This window comes from Lutra lutra, chromosome 15 (genome assembly GCF_902655055.1).
Source record: "Lutra lutra chromosome 15, mLutLut1.2, whole genome shotgun sequence".
Taxonomy (NCBI): Eukaryota; Metazoa; Chordata; class Mammalia; order Carnivora; family Mustelidae; genus Lutra; species Lutra lutra.
The window spans coordinates 68,872,097-68,894,784 of record NC_062292.1 but is presented as its reverse complement, the minus strand read 5'-3'; the positions used below and the strand labels follow the sequence as shown (position 1 = coordinate 68,894,784).

Genomic DNA, 22,688 nt, shown 5'->3' with positions numbered 1-22,688 from the left:
AATCTCTTTCTCCAAGTCTCAGAGCAGAGCGAGCAGAAGACACAGACCTCACCCCGGCCACGCGGATAGCAAAGGGGATAGAAGGGGACCTCTGCGCCCAAGGCCACCTTGAGGACGTTTGTGGGACAAGGGAGGGTCCCGCAAGCTGACTCATGGCCATCACACTTCATCAGAATGGAGCAAAGGGGGAAAGAAGGAAGCTCCCCCACACCAGTGAGTCCGTCCTTTCCCAGCACCACTTAACCCCTCAAGGCGTCTCATCCCCTGTCCCCTTGGGGCCCCATGCCTCCCCCCACTGTGGGTCTCCAGCTATCGCCCAGTGCTCCCCTCCAGCCATGCCCCTTCCTCTTCTCTCCCTCACATCTGCCCTGCCTCCCCAGGGTCCCCCATCCTACTTCAGGATGCCCCCCCGCTCCCACCACGCCCGCCCTGGTCTCCCCCAGCCTCTCCCCCCGTAGGCCCCTGACCCCAATGAAGCGCATCCCACCCAGAAGAGCGGGCTGTTGGCCCCAGTGTGTTTGCTCCCACCCCCCCCCCCCCAGCGGTGCAGAAACTCCTGAGCTGGGGGCTGCCTGTCCCCTGCAGCCGTTTCCTGCAGCGACAGCCACGCACGTTTCCCGTTGCCGCCTTCCTGCTGGGCGCAAGCACCGGAGGGCTCCTGGCCATGGGTGAGTGTGGGCAGAGCCCGGGGGGCAGGGACCCACCTCCTGATAGTCAGCTTGACCCCGCACCCTCAGGTCTGTTTCAGCTCCTGGTGAACCCCATGGACATCTACGAGGGTCAGAAGATGGTGGCGTTGTACGGTGTGGTAGGTGAGTGCTGGCTAAGGACGGGGACCCTTGAGAGGCCTGTGGGGCAGGCCTGGGGAGTCCTGGCCCAGGAACAGATCTGATCTTGTTTCTTGTGCACCGAGTGTCCCTCCCAGCCCCAGCCTCCTCTTGGGCTTTGAGGGGAGATCCAGGGAGAAGAGGCCCCAGTCTATGGAAGAAACCCGACTGGTCCTTGTCCCCTAGGGAGCCTCCCAACCGGAAGGACTCCATGTCCCCCACAGGATGCCCCATGGCTCCCAACCTCGATGACCTTGTTTCTTGTTCCTCCCAATTAATTCTGTTCGTTCATTCATTCATTCACACCTTCATTCGCTCATTCAGCCCTCTCGGGGGCCCCCTTAGCAGCTTCTAAAGGACCCAAGGTCGAGGGGCCCCCAGTGGAGAGAGTGAGGTAGGAAGGACGAGAAGGGAGCAGGAGCATTTCTGATGATGACGAGGAGGCATGATGAGAGGAAGCTGCGCCGTGTGGAAGGGGCTGGTAGTCAGGGAAGGCTTCTTGGAGGCGACACTGGGGTGGGGACCTTGTGCAGGTGGATTAGCCACAGAGAAAGCCGGTTGTCTCCCGCAACAACCACTCTCAAGGCCGAGCAGTCTTTGGACTTTGGATAATTCAGCCCCTCAGTCCATCCCCAAGGACCCAGTTTCCCTCCCTGTTTGGCCTGGTGGCCGCTCGTCTTCAGGTCACGCAGGGGCGGCCTCAAGTCCAGGCATCTCCTCTTCATCCATCGATGCTGGAAGACCAGAACATTCTTTCTTTATGTCTCCTTTAAGAAGGAGGAAAATGTTCCCGTCCCCCCAGCCAGCTTCCCCGTGCTGCCTGTTCCAGGCTGCCCGGTAGGGCCCTCGCCCGCTCACCCCGGAAACCGACCTGTGTGGCAGCCACAGGACCACACCGGGCCCCCGGGAAGGACCTCTCCCACCGACCCTTCACTTGCTGCCTATTTTCAATACGAGATCCTGTCCTGCTTCTGCGAGTACGACTGTTTCTAGGGTTGGAAAGGTCCAACCCAGGCTATACCCAAATCCCACCTCGATGCCCTCTCCAGCGCCTTCCCTCCCAGCGCCCTTGCCCCCAGGTGTCTCCAGGAGCTCTGTGAGGCCCTCCGAGGTCCAGCCTCCTGCTGAGAGTAGTTCTGTCCGGCTGACCTCACCTAGCTTCCGCCGCCTACAAATGGGCTGCCCTCGGAGGGAAGGAGCTCCCTGATGGCGGGAGGCCTGCTGCCCTCCAAAAGGCCCACTCGTCCCCGAGAAAGTCCTCCATCCTTGCCCTACCAAAGTAGGAAAGCAGGCACCTTGCCGCTGCCCCCCTCCCCTGCCAGGCTGAGAAGCAAGTAAGGCTCCCGGGGCACGTCCCCCACCCTCCCCAGAGGCACTGCCAGCGCCAACCCGGCCTCACCTTCCACGCTGGGCTCACATGGCCACGCAGGGGAGCCACCTTCCCCTCCGCCCCGTCTCTCTGGGGTCCCGTGAGGCTCTCACTCGGCCTGGAAGTGAACCCCCATCCTCTCCTCAGACCACCCCCCCGCTATGTCTGCCTACTCCAACTTCTTCTCTTCTAGAAAATACTGATTTCTTTTATTTATTTATTTATTTATTTATTTATTTATTTATTTGAGAGAGAGAGAGAGAACGAGAAGGGGGAGGGTCAGACGGAGAAGCGGACTCCTCGCTGAACAGGGAGCCGGATGCGGGACTCCATCCTGGAACTCCAGGACCATGACCTGAGCCAAAGGAGGTTGCTTATCCAACTGAGCCCCCAAGGCGTCCTAGAAAATTCTAATTTCTGGCCTTGTCTTTGTATATACTGGTTGGTAGAGGGCCAGAGATGAGTTTCGTCCTGCTGGTGAGCCCAGAGAGGGCTCCTGCAGACCCCTGGAGCTCTCTGTAGAACCAGGGCAACGACTTGCCAACTCCCTTAGCTTGAATCCTTGGCCAGAAGGCCAAGACCGCGGAAACAAACCCCTTTTGATGTCCTATTATCCCGTGATTGGTGAGGAGATCCCGATTTCCCCCCAGGGGCTGGGGCAGGGACAGGTGGCTGGCCTTGAAGGAAACTCAAGTTGTGTTAGCCAGGAAGAGGGCAGACACTCAGGCGGGCGGCAACAGACAGGGCTCCCAGCAAACCTGTGTGACCAGGTGAGGCCAGCCAGGTGAGGAGCCGCACTTTGGGCAGAGGCAGGATGACCTTGGCCTGTTCTAGGGTTGGCCCGAGGCCGAGGCGGGGTGGTGGACGGGCAGGCCATGGGCTGAGCAGCCCTAAGCTCGCAGGGGCCCCATCAAGGTGGTCTGTGGATCCTGCTAAGGGAGCTCGGACTGGACCCCACCTCTGGTGGAAAGTTCATAGCTGGTTTGAAGCAGAGAAGGGACAAGGTCAGAGGCCGTGTGTACAAGACCACTCTGGCCACCTTGTGAAAACCCAAATACAGAGGGGAGGCAGGGGACCGGTTAGGCCCTGCAAAAGGTGACGGGGACCCCACAGGGGCTGGGGAGATGGAGGGAAGAAGTGGGGGACTTGGCTCCGACGATGGCCAGCGCTCCATCCCACAGGAAGCCACTGGGTTCCCTGCCCAGCTCTGCTGTCCCTCTGGCCTGGAACACTGTCCTGCCTCCTAACTACACGTCACTTGTCTTCCAGCCCTAGCTGACCTGTCAGCCGCTGTGTCCGGCCTTCCCAGGCCCACACTCCCCACAGAAACGCAGGCTCCTGCCATGCCCCCGCAGCCCTGGAGAAGCACCTCCCTTGCGCACTTAGCACTCGGGGCCGTAGTCATCTGTTAACTCGCTGTTTCTCTCCCTGAATTCTGAGCTCCATGGAGCTCTGTGTCTCCTTGCGGGGACCACAGGGAGACACCTGTGAAGCTGTTAACATCACCAGGAGGTCCATGATTAAGGCCAAAATTAGAGACGGAGATAGTGATTGGGATGGGGTCAGAGCACGGGAACAGGGAGGCAGCTGTGAGCACGAGTGACGGTTTCCAGAACTTTCTCTGGCACTCCCTGCCCCCTCAGCACCTGAGTAGTGTGTGAATCCAGCGTACTGAAGAGGGAAGAGTCCCCTTCCCGCACACACACACTCCACCCTCGGTCACTGGCCATGGCTCTTGGACCTCTGGTGTCCCTCCACGCCCCTCCCGAGCCGCCATGCAACTGAACTTGGGAAAGGGCTGTTCACATGACTGAGCGGCCTCCAAGGCCTCCAAGGCCTCCAGAGCCAGTGCCCAGTGTCAAGAAGGCTCTGGAAAGAACCTGGGGGGCGGGTGCCGTGCTCAGCCTGGTGGGTCAGCCCGCACCCTCACTCCCCCTTGCCACCTGCTGGTCTCTCCTGACAGGCTTGGGAGCTGTGGGCTGGGGGACCTCCCCTCACATCCGCTGTGCCAGCCTCCTGTTAGTGCCCAAGATGCTGGGCAAAGAGGGCCGGCTCTTCGTGCTGGGGTACGCCTTGGCGGCCATCTACGAGGGTGAGTGTGTGTCCCTGGGGATAGTGTGTGACGGAAGCAAGGGTCCTGGGCGGGCCACCCGGCGAGACCCAGGTGGGTGAAGGGGAATGAGTGGGGGCCCGATGGCAGCTGTGTGCCCCTGAGAGAGTTCCTCCACGTCTCTGGGCCTCCTCGGCTTACACGGGAAGAAGCAACCCAGTGATGAGCCGGCTGCCCTCTCCCAGGCTTCGGGGCCCCCTCGTACGGTTATAGGAGGCGGTCACCCACTGCACACAGAGTGGGGGTGAAGGGGGCCTCTGGAGAGCGACTAGCTCCAGAGGGAGACCCACGAGGGCATCTTCCCACCAGGACCCGTGGCCAACCTGCGCTACAACCTCAATGAGGTGGTCGCGTCGCTGGGCTGCACCGTGGAGCTGCAGGTCAACAACACCCGGGCGGCCTGGCGCGTCTCCACGGCCCCGCTGCGTGCAGTGTTCAAGGACCTGCTGGTCAGGACCCCACGTGTGGGCAGGGCCGGGCCCCTCTGCCCCGGGGGGCTGGCATGGCTGTCCTCAAACATTGCAGGATGTGCCCTGGGCACTAGACAGCGGGGAAAGCCCCCGCCCCCGGTCATGGGACCTGCACCCCCCATTTCCAAACACCTGGGTAGGCGGCACTCTGGGTAGCTGAACTAGAATGTCAGGAAACCGGGGCCGTGGCCTTGAGCACTCAGGAAGCCTGGAGGCCCCGGGGATTGCGGAATGGGGCTGTGGAGGCCTGGAGGCTGCGGGCGTGGGAGAATTGGAGCGTCGAGGAGCTGGGGAGTCAGGTGACATTGGGGACGCTGGGACTGGGGACCCTGAGATGGCATAGTGGTCTGGGAGGTTCATGCGAAGCCCCAGGGCTTGGGGAAGCTTCTGTAGCTAGCGGGGATCTGAGACAGAGGCCAGTGGAGGAGCTGGGTGGGGGGCAGAGCGGAGGCCACTGGTCGCAAGGAAAGGCGGTAGGGGGCTGTCCCCAAGACTGAACAGTGGAGCATGAGGTGAGAGGCTGTCTAGGGCCTGGGCTCCGCCTGGGCCTGAGGGAAGAGCCCGGAGTTTGGCCAAAGGGGCAGGAAAGGCTCCTTCCTGTGCAGCCGCAACGACCTCCCTGTCCTCACCCCCCAACCCCAGGGCAGCAAAAATTCACTGCGAGCCGGGACTCAGAACATCTCCAAGTCCTTCGAGGAGCTGGATGCCCAGGTGAAGAGTGACGCGGGGTTTGTGCCCGAGGATGCACCGGGCTCTGACCCCACGGCCCGCAGGCGGGCGAGCCAGCGAGCCCTTCCTCCCCGGCGGCGCTCACTGTCCACCCAGAAGATGTATGAGCTCAAGACCAAGCTGCGCTGCTCCTGTGAGGGGCGTGGGGGGGACGTGGCGGGGCGTGTTGGGCGTGATGGGGGCGGGGCTCCAGGCAGGCCACTGCAGGGACCTCACCTGCCCGTGCCTTTCCGCAGACGTGGTGGACCAGGCCATTGCCAGCTGCCGCCGCTGGTTTGACCGGAAGCACCAGCAGTGCGTGCGGCGCATCTGGGTCCCGCTGTTCCGGGACCTGCTCTGCCTGCCTATGAAGTTCAAGTTCTTCTGCAGCATCGCCAAGGGTCGGCGGGGCGGTGGGAGGGCGGGCACGTGGGTGCGGGAGCCGAGTCCTCGGGGACACTGGGGGTTGCGGGCGAGCCTGGGGGGCAGCCACGGGGCCGCACGGGGCACATTCCCAGCGACCTCTGCTTCTGCCTCTCTGCCTGGAAGATGGGCCTGACGTTAGCCTATGAGGGGGCTCCGAGGTGTGAGGGTGGAATACAGGAGCTGAGCTGCGCTTCCCTGTGCCTGTTGCTATCGGTGCTCACAGTCGGCTTACACGGTTACACGGTTACACGCCGACGAGCGAGACGAGGGGAAGTCAGGCCTTGTGCCCAGGACGCGGGACTCACGGAGCGTGGAGAGGGGTGGAGAGGCAGCCATGGCAGATGGGGGTCCTCAGGCCCTGGGGGGCAAGAGGCGGGTGCAGGCCCCTGACCTGCCCCCGCCACCCCTGGTAGTGACGGAGGTTTGGTGTCGCCGCCGAATCCCCGTGGAGGGCAACTTCGGGCAGACCTACGACTCTCTCAACCAGTCTGTTCACGACCTGGACGGCGACTTCTCAGCCACTATTGAGCTCAAGGTAGGAGGCGGGGGGGTGCCCAGGCTGGGAGGGAGCAAGGGAGAAGGGAGGAGGGCACAGGCCTGTGGAGAGCAGGTGACAGGGCGCAGGGAGGACCGAGGGGCACGAGGACGGAATGTGCTGGTGCTGGGGGATGGGGAGAGGGGGCTGTGCTGAACCTGGGTGGGCAGGGACCTGCCTCTGAGACCCGAGGGACAGCCTGGCCAGAGAGGGTGTCAGCCCGGATGGGCGCAGGGGAGCAGGACCACGGGGAGGAGGGGGCCACACCCAGCCCGCTGCGTCTCCTCCACACGGGGGGGTCCCGAAAGTCCTGGGAAGAGCTGGGGGTCACGAGCGGGGTGCCAGGGCAGAGATGTCAAGGAGGGCTGTGTCCGCTCCTGTGACCCGCCCCCCCCCCCACCGCCCCAGGAGGAGAAGCAGGCCGCGGTGGTGGGCGCCAACACCAGCTGGGAGCATGTGAGCACGGAGCTGCGGGACTACGTCCGCCAGCAGGAGGCCCGGCTGCAGTGGACGCTGGGGCTGCTGCACGTGCTCTTCTCCTGCACCTTCCTGCTGGTCCTACACGCGTGAGCCCGCCCGGCCCAAAGCCCCTTCCCCCCAGGGCGGGCCCGGCACGGGGGACGCTGGCCCACACTCCGCCACCTGGAAAGGGAGCCAGTCTTCACTGATCCGCCTCCCTCGGCCTCCGTCCCAGCGCTGACTTCCCTCTGACAGCGCTGCCCGCCGTGTTCCCCTTGGTTCTGACCCTGCCCGTCTCTGTCGCCCCACTGTGCTTTCACTTTTGGCCGCCCACCTCGGTGGCAGCTACTTTCCCTCCATTTGGACCAAAGTCCTCAACCCCACCCAGTGGGGCGTCCAGCTGGGATGTCCCGGGCCTCACTCTTTCCCCGATGACCTCTGGACCCTCTGTTTCCTGTCCCCACCCCCAGATGCCTGAGACAGGCAGGGGCTGGGCAAGGGCGGCCACAGGGGGCTCCAGCCCCATCTGCCCCTTCCATGGGGCAGGTGAGAGCGCAGTTCGGTGTGTGCCGAGGGCCCCGTGGGAAGACGGAGTGAAGACGCCTTCCTCCCACCCTCAAGACGCTGGTGGTCTAGTGGAGGCCAGAGGGGCGCCCACGGGGCACCCTGTGGTGGGTCAGAGGGCCGTGCGAGGGCGGGGCTCCCGGGACAGTGGCGGGAGCTGAGGACAGGCCCCTGCAAGAGCCATAGGGGGTTTCAAAAGGCTGCCAGTGGGGAGCCAAGGTCAAGGCGAGGAAGACTGTTCTCTTGGGCGGGGACCAAGGCTTCTGTGGGATGTGGAGGGCAGAGGCTGGGCTGAAGAACTGGGCGGGCACAGGCAGGGCCCCGAGAGCTGGCCAAGCCCTGCAGGCTGGAGGCCCGGAGGCTCAGGTGGGTCAGGGGTTAGAGCGCCCGGCGGCCGCGAGGGGCACCACAGGAAGCCGGCCTGAGACGGAGGCAGGAAGGGGAAAGGTGCAGCAGGTCTCCGGGGCCAGCTCCGGGAGGGAAGGAAGGAGGCACCGAATCCGCTTCCCAGCTTTCCACCTGGCTTTCCACTGGCGGGGGGCAGAGCTGGCGAGAGGGCAGGGCCAGGCAGGGCGCGGCCGGTCTCCCCACACGGGGGTGCTCACGGGCTGGCCTGCCGGGGACCGCTCCCCCCGCCCCAACCCTCCGCGGGTTTTTACAGGGTCTCAGAACCCCTGAAACTTAGCTTGCACAGTTGACGGGGCTTATTGAGGGTAACGCGGTTTTAAACACATCTCCGGGAATTAGCATGTTTCCTTAGCAAACCAAAGCGCTACATGGGATTTGGACTTGGGTGTGCACAGAGGGGCACTTGTGTACAAAACATAAAACACCCTAAGGGTGTGTTGGGGAGAGGGGAAATGCAGGTGGGGGCATGCGTTTTGCTTGAAGTGACCCCCAGGAGATGTTCTGCCGGCTCGGGCGAGAGGCGGATGTGGGAGTGAGGCGTGACGGCTGGTGGCTCTGCAGCCTTGAGGGCCTTCCCACCTCTCTGTGCCTTTGCTCCTGCTGTTTCCTCTGCTCGAGATCCATGCCTGAGACCCCTCCCTTCCCAGCCAGGCATGCGATCCCCTCCCCGGCCTTTTCACCCGTGTCTCCTCACCTGTGTGGGTGCCCGCCCTGCCCCAGACGGCCCGCTGTCTCCACCTGGGACAGACGCAGCATTCAGTTCAGGCTGGGTGGTCTGGGGAACGCCCCAGCATCCAGGAAGCCCGCAGTGGGGGGTGGGCGAGGACAGGCTGGAGGACACAGAGACGTCCTCGCACACAGGTCCTTCTCCTACATGGACAGTTACAACCGCGACATTCGCTTTGACAACATCTACATTAGCACCTACTTCTGCCAGATCGACGAGCGCAGGAAGCAGCTGGTGAGGGGGGCCCAGCCCCGGCCAAGGGTGCCCTGCTGCATGTCCTCTGTGGCTTCATGCTCCAGGAGGGCAGAGGGCCGAGGGGAGGGGCCCCAGTGTCCCCCACCAGCTGGACATTTTACCAGGGCAAACGGACGCTGCTACCACTCCGCAAAGCCGAGGAGAAAACTGTCATCTTCCCCTGCGATCCCTCCGTGCAGGCCTCGGAAATGAGAAACCTGGTGAGGCCACGGGGGTGGGCCCGGGGGCTCCAGCCGCAGCCGAGGGCACAGGTCCCGGAGAGGGCCCGGGCAGGGCGGGCAGCGCTGCCCAGCTCAGACCTGCGGCTCCTCGGGCAGGCGAGGGAGCTGGTGGAGACGGTGCCTGTTCTGCTGCTGCTGCTGCTGCTGTGCGGCCTGGACTGGGCCCTCTACTCCATGTTTGACACCATCCGCCACCACTCCTTCCTGCAGTACTCCTTCCGCAGTGAGCCCTCACCCATGCCCCCGCCCCCCAGGCCGCCATCTCTTCCAGCCCCGTGCGGGGTCCGGTCTCAGGCCTGCCAGCCTCAGTTTCCAAGCCTCCTTTCTATGTGCAACAGGGAGGGGTTAGCGCTCAGCGAGCGGAGGGAAATCCCCCCACACCCCGTCCTCATCCTGCCCCGGCCTCCTAAACTGCAGCCCTTTCCTGACGCCCCCCACGGCCTTAGGCAGCCACAAACTGGAGGTGAAAGTCGGGGGGCGCTCCATGCTGGCCCGGCTGCTTCGGAAGACCATCGGAGCCCTGAACACGTCCTCGGAGACAGTGATGGAGTCAAACAACATGCGTGAGCGACGTCCAGAGTCCGGGTTAGAGGAGCTGTGGGCGGGCATCAGGCTCTTTCCGAGGCGTGCCAAGAGGGGGCCTCAGAGCAGGAAACATCAGGTGGACCCCGAGTTGCTAGAAGGTGACAGCTTGGGGTCCGATGGCTGGAGGACCTGGGGCCTTGGCGACAGAGGGTGCCAGCGCCCCGGAACCACGCTGTCCAACAGAATTTTCTCCCGCATCTGTGCCATGTTGGGCTACTAGCCTCAGGAGCCTGGTAGCTATGGGCTGGAGGGGGCAGCTCTGCAGGGAAGAGGACGCAGGCTCGTGGAGCCCTAACAGGCCCGCCCTGCCCCAGCCTGCCTGCCCCAGCCCCTGAGCCTGGACGCCTGGGCTTACGTGAGAGCGGCGCTCCCCATCGGCCTGCTGCTGTGTCTCTGCCTGCTCCAAGCCTTTGCCTACAGGCTCCGGAGGGTCATCGCCGCCTTCTACTTCCCCAAGGTACCCTCTTCCCGACACCCTCAGGCCTGCATCCAGCCCCCCCCACCCTCACTTCAGTCTGCAGGGTGCACTGTCCTGTCCCTGACCCCCTCTCCCCGGCCCCAGCGGGAGAAGAAGCGGGTCCTGTTCCTCTACAACGAGCTCCTGAGGAAGAGGGCAGCGTTTACGCAGCTGAGGAGGGCTGCCATCCTGAGGCGGGCGCGAGAGCAGAAGGCTCCGGTAAGTGCAGACCTCCTTCCCGTGGCTCCTGGGGTGGTGAGGACCCTGCGACAGGGGCCTCTCCCCTCAGTCCATCCAGCCGCAGGGCCCTAGGCCGACGGAGCCCAGTGAGTTCTGACGGGAGGGGTGCCAAGGGCCCTGGTCGTCCAGCTCCCGGGGGTCAGGGCTGAGTCCACCTCTGTCCCCCAGGATTCGGCCCAGCCCGAGACACTCAGTGGGCCGTGAGGAAGCAGGCAGAAAAGGGGAATCCGATTTGAGGTCTGGCTAAAAGAAAGCAAGGGGGCTCCATCAGAAGCAAGGGACTGAAGGCAAGCCACAGGTTCTACTGAGTGTCTCTGGGGGAGGTGGGAAACTGGTGGGCTGGGGGTGTGTTCCAGAAGGTGTCAAGAAGGGCCACATGGGATAAGGAGACAGCACAGAGCCAGAAGAACTGGGTTCCAGTCCGCACTTCCTCATTATGCTGGGTGACCTTGGCCATGGTCCCCACCAGACCTCAGTGTTCCCCTCTGAAGGTCAGGGAGCTCGGACAGATGTGTGAGACCTGTGCAGTGATCAGCGACAGCGTGGCAGGGGCTGCGGGCTGCTGGCGCCAGAGGGCCTGGGTTTCAATCCTGGCTCCCTGCTTTATCGCCATGACAACTGGGATCTGGAGTACTTGCTAAATGCTGGGCCTTGGTTTTTCCCTTCTGTAGCCCAGAGTGAGCTGCTACTCTGTCTGGTTGTAGTAAGGGCTGAGGGCGTCTCGGGCCCATGGAGCAGGCATCTAGCAAGTTCCATGCACAGGCCAGTTGTCATCGTGTGATCCTGGGCAAGTAACAGCCTCTGAGAGCACGTTTTCTCATTTGAAAAAGAAAGGATGATAACAATGCCTGTCGCAAGGGGTTACTGTTTGAGTGAGCTCATTTATTTACCCTTTCTTAGTGCAGGACTCAACATTAATTAAAAAAAAAAAAAAGGAAGAAGAAATAAAAAAGAAAAAGAAGGAAAAGAACGGCAGTCATTCTTAGTCAGCCCGGCAGAGCCCGTAAAAGTGAGACACCAGCTTTGCCTGACTTTCCCTCCAGGGCCTAGATCCCCCAGCCCAGAGCACATAGAGGCTAAAGGCCTAGGAACAGGTAGCCGTGATGCCATGACAGGTCGTGAAGTCAGCTGGCTTTCCGCAGGGGGTGGCAATGAGAAGGGCATCTGTCCCAAGCTAAGGGAATAGAAAGTGCGAAGACTCAGAGCCCAGAGCGAATGTCAAAGGCCAGGGTTAGTCTGAGAGGCTGGAGGGAGCGGCCAGGCTCGAGCTGGGGCAAGTCCGAGCAGAGGCTGGAGGGGACCAGAGCGCGGACGGCTCTGCAGGCCAAGGCCAGGCCTTCTGCCTTTGCAGGGGGCCTCCTCTGCGGTTTCCAGAGCGAAGGCCGCCCTGATAAGGTGGCCTGCGGAGGGGAATTCCTGGTGATTGCAGGGCGAGAGGGTGGGAGCACGGTGAACCAGACCTGCGATCTGGAATGCGGGGACCAGAGCCAGGCAGGTTGGCTGCTTGCTCTCTGCCCGCCTGGGAACTCACCGGCCGCTGTCCCGGCCCTCAAGGGGAGAACGCGGCAGGGATCGTGGCGGGCGCCCTGCTCCCTTCCCGGCCCACTGGGACGGCCAGATAAGGCGGCTGATGGGAAAGGACAGGTGGCGGCTGGCGGGCAGTGGGAGCTGCGCCCCGAGTCTCCATTCCCGAGCGGGGCAGGGCCGCGCTCGGCACGACCGCCCCGGCAGGCGGGCACTGGCCGGCGTGCGGCGCCCTCGCAGCCCTCTCTCCGCGCCTCCCGGCAGCGCCCCCGCCTGACCGACGTCCTGCACCGCCGCTGCCCGCTCGCGCGCCGCTGGCTGCGCCGCCGCTGCGTCGTGTGCCAGGCGCCCGAGACGCCCGCGGCCTACGTGTGCCCGACGCCGGACTGCGCGGCCGTGTACTGCCGGCCGTGCTGGGACGACGTGCGGCGCCGGTGCCCGGCCTGCACCCCGCGCGAGGAGCTCTCGTCCTCCGCCTACAGCGACAGCAACGACGACGCCACCTACGCCGAGTGAAGGCGCGTCCTGTCCACCCGCCCCTGCGCGATGAATAAAGGCCCGCACGCCCCCGACGCCCGCGCTTCCCAGGGCTCTGACCCGCAGTCCGGAGACCCGGGCCGCCGACCTGACGCGGGAGGGCGGCGGGGCCGCGAGGACCGGTCCGGCCCCGGGAGACGCGCGGCGCAAGCGGGTCGGACCCGGCCTCGGCTCCCGCCGTGCGCCGCAGCCGGGAGGCGGCGGGGGCGAGCGACGCGGGCTGTCCGCGGGCGGGGCTGCGGCCTCCCTGGGGGCGGGGCCTGGCCCGGAGCCCGGGGGCGGGGGCGGGGCGGGGCCTGGTGGCGGCTTGGCGCGGTGGGGTGCGCCAGGCAGACCCGGCGGCCGCGGCTCCTCGGCGCGCGGCCCAGCACCTGCTGCCCTCCGCCGGCCCGGGGCGCCGCTGCCATGCGGCTGGCGCTGCTCTGGGCCCTGGGGCTCCTGGGCGCTGGCAGCCCTCTGTCCACCCGGCCGCTCCCCGATGTCGGTGAGTGCCCGGCCCGCCGTGGGCGGGGGCGACGGAATGGGAGGAGGTGCAGGGAGGTCGGGAGGCTCTGGGGTCCGCTGGAGACGTGGGGGAGACCCCGGAGCGGAGCGCAGCCCGCCCTCTTCGCTGTCCGGGCCTGAGCGCCCTGCGACTGGGCGACTGGGCGGGGGAGTGGAGAGAGGAGGAGGGGGATGCCGGGCTCCCTGCTGCGCGGTCATCCTCTGCTCAGTCCCCACGGACACTTCCAGGCTCCGGTGCCGGGCACCGAAGGCTCTGGCCCAGCGTGCCCTCAGGATGGTGGGACAGGGTCGCGGCTCCCCAGGACTGACGTCTTCGCTCCTCTGGGGCCTAGCGGGCCATTGCACCCGGTGCCAGAGCGCCGAGTGGGGAGAGGATTCTTCCTGGGCCCCCATCCCTGGGCCTGAGCAGCCAACGCACCCCTCACTCGGATGCTGATGCCACCAGAAACCCGGCGGAGCGAGCGGGCGGGAGCGCGGGAGGAGCCAGGGGAGGGGAGACTTGGCCGGGAAAGAGGCTGACACCAACTCCTCCTCGGGACTTTCACTTCCCGCCGCTGTCTCGGGCCAGGGGCTGGGAGGGCAGGGGCTGGGAGGGCAGGCGCGGTGGGCTGGCTGGAGGAGAGAGAGGGCCATTGTGGGGACGGGGGTGCTGGGGGGGAGGCTGGGCTGTGGTGAGCGGGTGTGCCTGACCGTGTGGGGGGGGTGTTTGGGGAGGGGTGTTTGCACTGCGAACCCAGAAATGGGCGTTCCCGACCGCTCCGCTGTGAGGACAGGGGAGGGCAAGTGGGCACCGGGCCACAAGGCTTTGCCCAGGCCTGAGTGGGGGCATTCCTGGGGGGGATTGCGAGGGACTAGGAAAGGGGGTGCCCCCGAGAACCTGAGATTGGTCTGGGGGGGCCAGGGAGGGGCCACAGGCAGGCCGTGCAAGGTGGGGTGCTGGGATGAAAGTTGGGAGCCTAAGCGAAGACCCTTCCCTTTAGAATTCTTTAAGTCCCAGCATGCACTGCAGGCGTCCTTCAAGCAGAGAAGGGCCTGGATGCCCAGTGGGCACCAGCTGTACCCAGCGGTGGGGTGGCCTCTCTCAGCGTCCCCTCGGGGTGTTCTGGGGGCCCTGCAGGTGACATTGAGAAGGAGCGGGCAAGGCCAGAGAGAGCCCTGGGTGGACCCTTGGAGCCCCAGATCCCTCCGGATACCCCCACACTCAGCCTTGAAGAGGTGAGCCTCCCTCTCCCCTCGAATGAAGACGTACACCCCCATCACCCACAGAGCAAAGTGCGGCTGAGGACAGGTGAGAGGATGCCCCGGGCAGCAGGGCCATCCCCGGCCGGGCCGCCCCTCCTGCCGCACGCCAGCACCTGGCTTCACCCATGCCCTCCACATCTGCCCCCACATCTGCCAGCCTCTGCCCCCACCCAGCCACCCGTCTCCGTGGGGACGTCCCGAGGCCAGGCTTGCCTTCTTGGTCTCATTCTGTCCATTTTCTCCCCGGGGGAGTCGGGGGGGGGGGCTCAGAGAAGGTCAGGGCCTCACCAAATACCCCCCTTCCCCAATTCCAGAGCTGAGTCAGAGGAAGGGCTGGGGCCCATGCCGGGTCTTCCATGATGCTTCCTCTCTGGGCAGGAAGCCGAGAAGGGGCGGCTCAGATACCTTCCTTGACCTCCCCACACAACCCCCCAGAACAATGCCCCAGGCCGGGCAGGGCTTCCTGGCCCCTCCCTCGGGACGCCCCCACCCCCACCCATGATCTAATAGTTGGTGCTCTCCGAAGGACCTGAAGGCTTCTGGGTAGAGAGGATAGGAGTTTGGGGCAGGGCCGGGAGGTGACTGGCCCTGTATGGCCCACAGACCCAGCTGCCTGAGGCCTTGCAGATCCCGCTGGAACTGGATGGGGAGAAGCACGTTCTGGAGCTCCTATGGGACAGGTAAACACGCTGGCGTGACGTTACGGATGCGGGTAGCATAGCTGCTGGCCATAGAGCACCAGCGTGCACTTGAACTCATCCCACCCTTGCGACAGCCCGCGGGGCAGGCACCATTCAGTACTGTCCTCGCGTTATATATGCAGCCACCAAGGCCCAGAGAGGCTAAGTAGTTTGCCCAAGGTGACACAGCTCAGATGTGGTCAAAACCAGATTAGAACCCAATAGCCGGGCAGTTTGGGACCCAACCACAACAGTTTGCTGCCTCTGGGGGAACCCGGCTCCCCTCCACCATGTCCAGGCCTCAGGCCGTTACCATGCCCACAGGAAGGCAACAGTCACCTCCCTGCTTTCTCTTCCTAGAGAGCTAGTCCCAGGCCGCCCGAGCCTGACGTGGTACCAGCCTGACGGCACCCGTGTGGTCGGTGTGGGCCACAGTCTGGTGAGTCCTGTGCCCTGTTTGTGGCCTGCAGGAGGAAGGCAGGGGCCACCTGAGGGTGCCATCCCTAGAGGACAGCCTGTCGTCACCAACAGGCCAGCCTCCTGGCCTTCAGCACCGCTGTCTCTCTGCTGTAGGGAAACTGCTGCTACCAGGGGGCCGTGAGGGGCCACAAGGGCTCCTGGGTCTCTGTCTGCACCTGCTCCGGGCTCAGGTACTGAGGGCACGTCCTGTGGGGGTGGGGACAGTGAGGGCACGAGGCTGGCAGTTGGGAGGCCTTCTGACTTGCTGGATCTTCCCAGGGGTTTGGTGATCCTGTCCCCGGAGAGAAGCTACACCCTAGACCTGGGGCCTGGGGACCTTCGGGTGCCCCCGAATATCTCTCGGATCCAAGACCTCTTCCTGCCAGGCCGCACTTGTGCCCTGAGCCGGCGAGCGCCCGTGCCCACGCAGGTCCCCCCGGAGCGGCCCTGGGGACAAAGCCACAGCCACACTCACCGGGTGAGGATAATCTGCTGGGCTTTTGCTGTCCCTGGGGACCAGGCCCCAGACCCTCAGAGCCCTGTTTCCAGGACCTTTAGGCAGCCACCATCCACACCCTTGTGTGAACATAATCCTTTCCTCTTCCCAGCAATGCTGGGAGGTATGGGCTATATCCTCCACTCTGTGGAGGGAGAAAGCAAGCCTGGAGAGGTCAGTGACTTGCCCAGGGTCATCTGACTATGAGTGATAGAGCCGCCACTCACATGCCGGTCCTTGCCCCAAACTCACTCCCCCAGTCTTGAGATCCCCAAGGCAGGGACTCTCACTTGGCCACAGACAATACAGTTACTAGTCACTGAGCAACATGAATCCAATCTCCTGACTTATAAAACGGGGACAACAGGGGCGCCCGGGGCGGGGGGGGTTCAGTCAGGAAAGCGTCTGCCTTCGGCTCAGGTCCTGATCTGAGGGTCCTGGGATCGAGCCCTGGCGGGGAGCCTGCTTCTCCCTCTCCCTCTGTCCCTTCCCCTGCTTGTGCTCTCTTGCTCTCTGTCTCTGTCTCAAATAAATAAAATCTTAAAAAAAAAAAAAACCCACCACCACCCAGGGATAATAAAACGCCTTCCTCTCAGAGTTATGGTGACAATCAGCTGAATTATCTGCCTCCGCGTAGCGCTTGGAACCGGCCTGGGGCCTGACACGTGCATGACAGCGTCGCCTGGGATTTATTCTTTTGTTTGTTTAATAATCTCTACGGCCACTGTGGGGCTCGGACTCATGACCCCGAGACCAAGAGTCACAGGTTCCACAGACTAAGCTAGCCAGGCGCCCCTATTATTTTCTTTTTAATTTGGAAAAGACACTGAATGTGGAACCAGAAGAGCAGGGCTCTGCTCCCAGCCGCGTGACCTACTTGTGGGTCCACCTTGGGCGCGTCCCCGGCCTTGCAGGTGCCCCGTGGTGCATCTGTGAAATGGGCTCTTTGCTCTCCTCCGTTCGGCCACCCAGGGTGGGAGCGGGCCCTGTGGGCTGCTGGCCGAGAGCCACGGTGAGCCCGCTGCCCCGTTCTTGCCCACAGCGGAGACGGGATGTGGTGACAGAGACCAAGACCATCGAGCTGGTGATCGTGGCCGATCATTCGGAGGTGAGCACGTGGCCCCGGCACGTCCTCCCCACCCCACCACCACCACCTGTGCTGCGGCTTTTCCTGCTCACATCCCTGGCCCACAGGTCCAGAGGTACCCAGACCCCCAGCACCTGCTGGACCGCATGCTGAAAGTGACCCTCCTCCTGGACACCGTGAGTGCTGGGCGGGGCTGCACCCTGCCGGCCCTCTGGCCGTCGGAGCCCCTCTCCTGAGCCCCAGGTCTTTCAGTTCTTCCGGCCCCTGAACGTGCGGGTGGTGCTCGTGGGCCTGGAGGCCTGGACCCAGCGCGACCTGGTGGAGATAAGCCGGGACCCGGGGCTCACGCTACACAGGTTCCTCAGATGGCGCGGGAGAGACCTGCTCCCTCGACTGCCCCATGACAGTGCCCAGCTGGTGACGTAAGCCCCCTCGGGCCCTGCGCTGGCCGGTGTCACACCCACTCCCTGTCTGAGGCCCTGAGGCTCCGGCTCCCCGCCTTGGGCCTGACCTCTGACCTCATGACCCCACAGCGCTGCTTCGTTCTCCGGGCCCACGGTGGGCATGGCCGTTCAGAACTCCATCTGTTCTCCTGCCTTCTCTGGGGGGGTGAACATGGTGAGCTCTCTCAGGTCTCCTCCCCACTGCCACATCAGGGCCACCCAGTTAGAGGGCCGCGGAGTCACTGAAGCCCCTACAGAGGGGCCAACCCTGGAGCTGGGGGCATGGGGGCAGGGCTGGATGATGTGGCCACTGCTGTGGTGGCCCCCCTCCCTGGCCCCCTCTCCCATGGCCAGCAGGTGAGGAGGGAGGCAGTGCTGAGGGCCCAGAGGTCAGATGAGAGAACAGGAGCATTCAGGCTGCTTCTGGACCTGGGGTATCCCCTCCCCAATGCCAGGATCACTCCACCAGCGTCCTGGGGGTCGCCTCCTCTATAGCGCACGAGTTGGGCCACAGCCTGGGCCTGGACCACGACTTGCCGGGGAGCAGCTGCCCCTGCCCGGGGCCGGCCCCTGCCAAGAGCTGCATCATGGAGGCCTCCACGGAGTGAGTCCCTGCAGGAGTGGGGGCGGGGCGGGGGAGGGCCAGGGCCTGAGGCCACCCTGCAGCCCCAACCTTTCTGGCCACCCTCCCCAGCTTCCTGCCAGGCCTGAACTTCAGCAACTGCAGCCGGCAGGCCCTGGAGAAGGCCCTTCTGGAAGGGATGGGCAGCTGCCTCCTTGAACGGCTGCCCAGCCTGCCCTCTCTGGCCACCATCTGCGGGAACAAGCTCGTGGAGCCCGGCGAGCAGTGTGACTGTGGCTTCCCGGATGTGAGCGCCTCCCCCAAAGCCTGAGCCCTCACCTGGCTCGCTGCCCCTCTGTCCCCTCTCCACGGGGACAGCACTGTCAGCCTCCAGCAGCAGCTCGTGTGTGTCCTCGGAGGGCAGGGGTGGGCTCTCGCCCGGTCTGCTCTGACAGTGGTCCCGCCGCCCTCAGGACTGCAGTGACCCCTGCTGTGATCACTTCACCTGCCAGCTGAGGCCCGGGGCACAGTGCGCATCTGACGGGCTCTGCTGTCACAACTGCCAGGTAGGCGCAGACGGGATCCGCCCTCCACCCACAGCCCACCTGCCCGGGGTCGGGGTGGAAAGGGGTTCCCGGCTCCCGGGGGCCTGGTGGGACCCACCGGCAGCCACACGCACTCCCTTGCCCCCGCAGCTGCGCCCGGCTGGCTGGCAGTGCCGCCCTACCAGAGGGGACTGTGACTTACCGGAGTTCTGCGCGGGAGACAGTGCCCAGTGCCCTCCCGATGCCAGCCTGGGAGACGGCGAGCCGTGTGCGGGGGGCGAGGCTGTGTGCGTGCAGGGCCGTTGTGCCTCCTATGCCCAGCAGTGCCAGGCTCTCTGGGGACCCGGGGCCCAGCCCGCCCCGCCGCCTTGCCTCCTTGCTGCCAATACTCGGGGGGACGCCTTCGGGAGCTGTGGGCGCAGCGCTAATGGCAGCTATGTGTCCTGCGCCCCAGAGTAAGTGAGGCCCCTGGATTCCCCTCTGGGGGCGGGGGAGCCTTGACCTGACCCGGTACCCTCTGCCCTACCTCAGAGACGCCGCCTGCGGGCAGCTCCAGTGCCAGGGGGGGCAGGCCCGGCCTCTGCTGGGCACCGCTCGGGATCTGCGCTGGGAGGTGCTGGAAGCCAGCGGGACCCAGCCAAGAGCGAACTGCCGCTGGGTCCACCTGGACCTGGGCGACGATGTGGCCCAGCCCCTCCTGAGTCTGCCCGGCACCGCCTGTGGGCCTGGCCTGGTGAGCGGTCCCGGTGGGCGCGACCAGCGGGGAGGGCCGTCTACACGAGCCGTGCCCAGGCCCCGGGGCCCGCCGCTGTGCGAGGCACGGACTCTCGGGGGTCAGACGCGCGCTGCTGACCAGGCGGCGACCTGTCCTGCCCAAGCCGCGGTGTCTTGGTCTGTAAGAGTAGGTGTGGCCTCCCAGGGCTGGCAGTGCTCTGTGAGGCTCTGACCTTGGCTTTCCCCCCCGCACCCCTGGGCAGGTGTGCATGGATGGCCGATGCCAACCCGTGGATGTCCTGCGAGCCCAGGAATGTCGAGGCAAATGCCACGGACACGGGGTGAGCGGGCATGGTGGGCACGGAAGACGGTGCCAGGCTTGGCACACACACCCCTAATCCGTCCTGCTTCCTCCCAGCTGTGCAACCTGAGGCCCGTTATTAACCCCTCTGAGCTCGGTTCTCTCGGCCACCCAGTGGGGCGTCCTGGGGTCCGGTAGATGAGTGTGAGAGGGTCTAGCCCCGTGCCCGGTGAAGGCACTGGCAGCTGGGTACGAGGTCATGTCCTCGGGCAAGGCCACAGGCTCCCTGTCTCCGCCCTGTCAGCCAGCCTACCTTCCAACCTTGGACAGAGAAGAGATCCTGAAAGGCTAAGGACAGGGAAACACGGCCCCAGCAAGTAGGGTCCCTCATTGCTCAAACTCTACCCCCAGGTCTGTGACAGCAGAGGACATTGCCACTGTGAGGAGCGCTGGGCTCCCCCTGACTGCGCCAACCGCATCAGAGGTAGCGGGGGGCAGCGGGCCGGGGCCACGCGGTGGGCAGCGTGGCTTACCCTTCTCTGACCCCTTCCGGTCCTCTGAGCACCCTCCCTTCGTCCCCCCCTCCCCTTCCTGGGTGGGGGCTCTTTGCCTGGCCCGCACTCACACCGGTCCTCGCCCCGCAGCACCCAGCTCCCTGACCGTGGGGCTGCCTCTCAGCCTCCTGCTGCTGGCGGTCCTGATACTGCTGGGGGCCAGCTACCGGCACCGCGCCCGCCTGCGACAGCGGCTGTGTCAGCTCAAAGGGCCCAGCTGCCAGTACAGGTACCGGCCTCCTTGACCCCAGGCCCTCCGCAGCGCCTGGCGCCGGGCCCTGGCCCCTGGCATGCACACCTCGCTCCCCTCTGTGGGCCCCGTTACACCTCACCTCGCACCCAGACCCGCAGAGAGCAGCGGGAGGCCGGGTCCACGTCTGCCCAGCAGCCCTGTGTCGAGTAGATGGGGCGCTCCCCCAGGCTCATGAGCTGCCCCCCAACTTCTGACTGGGCCTCAGCTACCCTCAAGCTGCTCTGCCTGGGCCTGCCAAGGGTCAGCCCCACTCAAGGGCCACGTGGGGAGGGAGAGCGTGGTCTGAGTCTGGGCCCTCTCCCTCCTTGCCTTTCTCCATGCTCAGGGCAGCCCAGTTTGGTCCCCCCCGAATGCCCAGGGCCCCCGCAGAGGGTCCTGCTGATGCCAGGGGCCAAGGTAAGTATGGACGCCAGAGGAGAGCAGCCCCACCTCCCCAGGCACCCACCGTGGGCCCTGGGGTGGGGGTATGGAAGGCCCTAGACTCAGAGAAAGGCTCCCCTTGCCCGAGAGTCAGTCCGCGGAGCCAGCCCTCCCCTGCACTCCCCCGGCTGCAGGCCCAGCAGCGTTCAGCCTGCCGTGGGGAGAGACAGTCACCTAGAGAAGGGGCTACTGAGCTTTTTGAGCTGTGGCCACGCTGGTGGCCATGAGAGGTGGGTTCCTGGTGCTCCCAGCAGGAGACCCTGGAGGACAACCGGGGTGGTGCCCAGAAATGGCCTCCAAGGGGCCACGACCCGATGAGGCCTCGGTCAGCACGTGTGGCAGGGCCGGCGAGTACCCCGTGAGCCCCTGGAGCTGATGACAGGGGTGCGCCTGCAGGTGGCCCGCATGCTCCCTCCACCACTCGTCACCCCTTCTCTGTGCATGCAACTGAGTAACCGCTGGCACGCACACCCCCGCCCCCGCCCTGGCCCCGGCTGGCCGCCCCTCCCGGCACTAACTGCTCTCTGCCCGCACCTGTCTCTGTGCTCCCCCCGCCCCCCACCCCGTCCCGCCTGTCTGCTCCTCCCGCTCTCTCCACAGCCTAGTGCTCTTGGCTTCCCGGCACCCCCTTCCAGGCCGCTGCCTCCTGACCCTGTGCCCAAGAGACTCCAGGTAAATCCAGGCCAGGCCCCGCCCTGGCCCAGTGGAGGTGGGAGGCTTGGTGCCCCGCTGCAGTTCTCACCCCTGTTCCCTGCCGGTGGCGCTCTTCCGTCGGGGCCGGGGCGCCCCTCAGCCTTCTGACACTCTGAACCCCGCCCGCCCTGCGGCAGCAAAGGGTGAGCCTCCTGCCTTGGTTTCTACCACCACCTGGTGGTCAGTGGCAGGACTGCAGCCGGCCAGGGACGCCACTGTGACCCCCGCCTTCCTGCGCGGGGGCTTCTGCGGGCAGTCTCCCGAGCCCTTTGCGCATGTCCCCATCTTCGCCTGCCCCCTGGCTGACTTTGCATGTTGAACTGAACCCGCCGGAGAAAACCAGTGCACGCTCCTGTGCCCCCGGCTGTGCTCCCACAGCGCTGCCCCTCTCTCTGTCCAGGCTGAGCTGGCTGACCGGCCCAATCCCCCTGCCCGCCCTCTGCCCGCTGACCCGGCGGTGAGGCGCCCGAAGGTAACAGTGTGGGGCGAGAAGGGCGCAGCCTCTCCCCCACTCAGGGCTGTGCTGCTAATAGTGAGATGGTGAGATGCCCCCTCTGAACCTGAGGGCCCCTACCCTGGTGTCTGTTAAAGGTGACAGGTTGGTTCGGAACAAAGGTGACCTCTGGGGCCAGCCCCACAGACTGGTGCTCCCCAGCAACAGGGGTAGGCAACATGACACCCCCTCCCAAGCCAGATCGCGTGTTCTCTCTCACTCTCAGGGGCCTGCCAAGCCCCCACCCCCGAGGAAGCCACTGCCTGCCAACCCCCAGGGCCGGCGCCCTTCCGGTGACCTGCCCGGCCCAGGAGCTGCAGTCCCGCCCCTAGTGCTACCGTCCAGGTAGGCGAGGAGGGGTGCGGGGGACACCTGCGCAGCGCCGGGGGTCTGGGGAAAGGGGACCTCTGAACTTTTTTCTCTATTTCCCGCACCCCAGGCCGGCGCCGCCGCCCCCAGCAGCGTCCTCGCTCTACCTCTGACCTCTGCTGAGGTTGCCCGCCACCCGGACTTAGGACTTCGAGAGGCGAACTGGCCGCTGGAGTCCCCCGCGATGACGGAAGGAGCCAGAGGCTGGACACGGCGGAGCAGGCACCTGAAGACCCCGGGCACCCCCACGCGCCGCGGGGCAGCACGCTCGGGACCCGCGCGCGCAGCTGGAGCTGGGGTGGGGGGAGCGGGCGCCGGACGGAGCCGACGGAGGTGCGCACAGCCTGTCCCTGTTCGGGTGCAATAAACGCGACGTCTGGGGAGCGCGCTTGGACTTTGTCCGCTCCGGGCGGGCCGCGTCGCCCCGCTGCGGTTCCAGGTGTGGCCGCCA

General features: G+C 65.2%; 2 protein-coding genes and 1 long non-coding RNA gene across 4 annotated transcripts; 2 read left to right on the top strand and 1 right to left on the bottom strand.

Moving 5' to 3' along the window:
* Nucleotides 1–43: 43 nt before the first annotated feature.
* On the top strand, nt 44–12,572 carry DCST1 (DC-STAMP domain containing 1). 2 transcript variants are annotated; one of them, XM_047705025.1, is made up of 16 exons: nt 44–213; nt 543–668; nt 738–812; nt 4,160–4,288; nt 4,616–4,755; nt 5,419–5,638; nt 5,742–5,885; nt 6,324–6,445; nt 6,854–7,011; nt 8,738–8,837; nt 8,963–9,063; nt 9,181–9,302; nt 9,526–9,664; nt 9,979–10,121; nt 10,227–10,340; nt 12,150–12,572. In XM_047705025.1, the coding sequence occupies exons 1-16, from the start codon at nt 153–155 to the stop codon at nt 12,437–12,439; spliced, it is 2,184 nt and encodes a 727-aa protein (XP_047560981.1). In that variant the 5' UTR covers nt 44–152; the 3' UTR covers nt 12,440–12,572. The 2 variants fall into 2 exon arrangements, with proteins under 2 accessions (XP_047560981.1, XP_047560982.1); XM_047705026.1 differs by having other exon boundaries at nt 45–213; nt 9,526–9,642; nt 12,150–12,520.
* On the bottom strand, nt 5,921–7,166 carry LOC125086010 (uncharacterized). The gene is made up of 3 exons (XR_007123071.1): nt 7,088–7,166; nt 6,620–6,755; nt 5,921–6,022 (listed from the first exon to the last, which is right to left on the bottom strand). It is a non-coding gene; the product is annotated as an uncharacterized LOC125086010 (long non-coding RNA).
* Nucleotides 12,573–12,707: 135 nt separating the features above from the next.
* ADAM15 (ADAM metallopeptidase domain 15) lies at nt 12,708–22,620 on the top strand. Its single transcript, XM_047705024.1, is given in 24 exon segments — nt 12,708–12,906; nt 14,044–14,141; nt 14,772–14,848; nt 15,209–15,287; nt 15,422–15,498; nt 15,587–15,785; nt 16,846–16,911; nt 16,998–17,066; nt 17,143–17,312; nt 17,424–17,508; nt 17,789–17,937; nt 18,028–18,202; nt 18,369–18,461; nt 18,591–18,895; nt 18,972–19,173; nt 19,418–19,495; nt 19,867–19,939; nt 20,100–20,238; nt 20,588–20,603; nt 20,605–20,658; nt 21,283–21,354; nt 21,776–21,847; nt 22,095–22,213; nt 22,308–22,620. Coding segments are annotated over 24 exon segments (2,589 nt in total). The 5' UTR covers nt 12,708–12,827; the 3' UTR covers nt 22,351–22,620.
* Nucleotides 22,621–22,688: the final 68 nt, after the last annotated feature.

Bases quoted from the DNA above. Each gene is read 5' to 3' on its own strand.
- DCST1 (XM_047705025.1), top strand. From the start codon at position 153: ATGGCCATCACACTTCATCAGAATGGAGCAAAGGGGGAAAGAAGGAAG. The intron at 5,886-6,323 runs GTCGGCGGGGCG...CACCCCTGGTAG, and splicing joins CTTCTGCAGCATCGCCAAGG to TGACGGAGGTTTGGTGTCGC. The intron at 9,665-9,978 runs GTTAGAGGAGCT...GCCCTGCCCCAG, and splicing joins GAGCGACGTCCAGAGTCCGG to CCTGCCTGCCCCAGCCCCTG.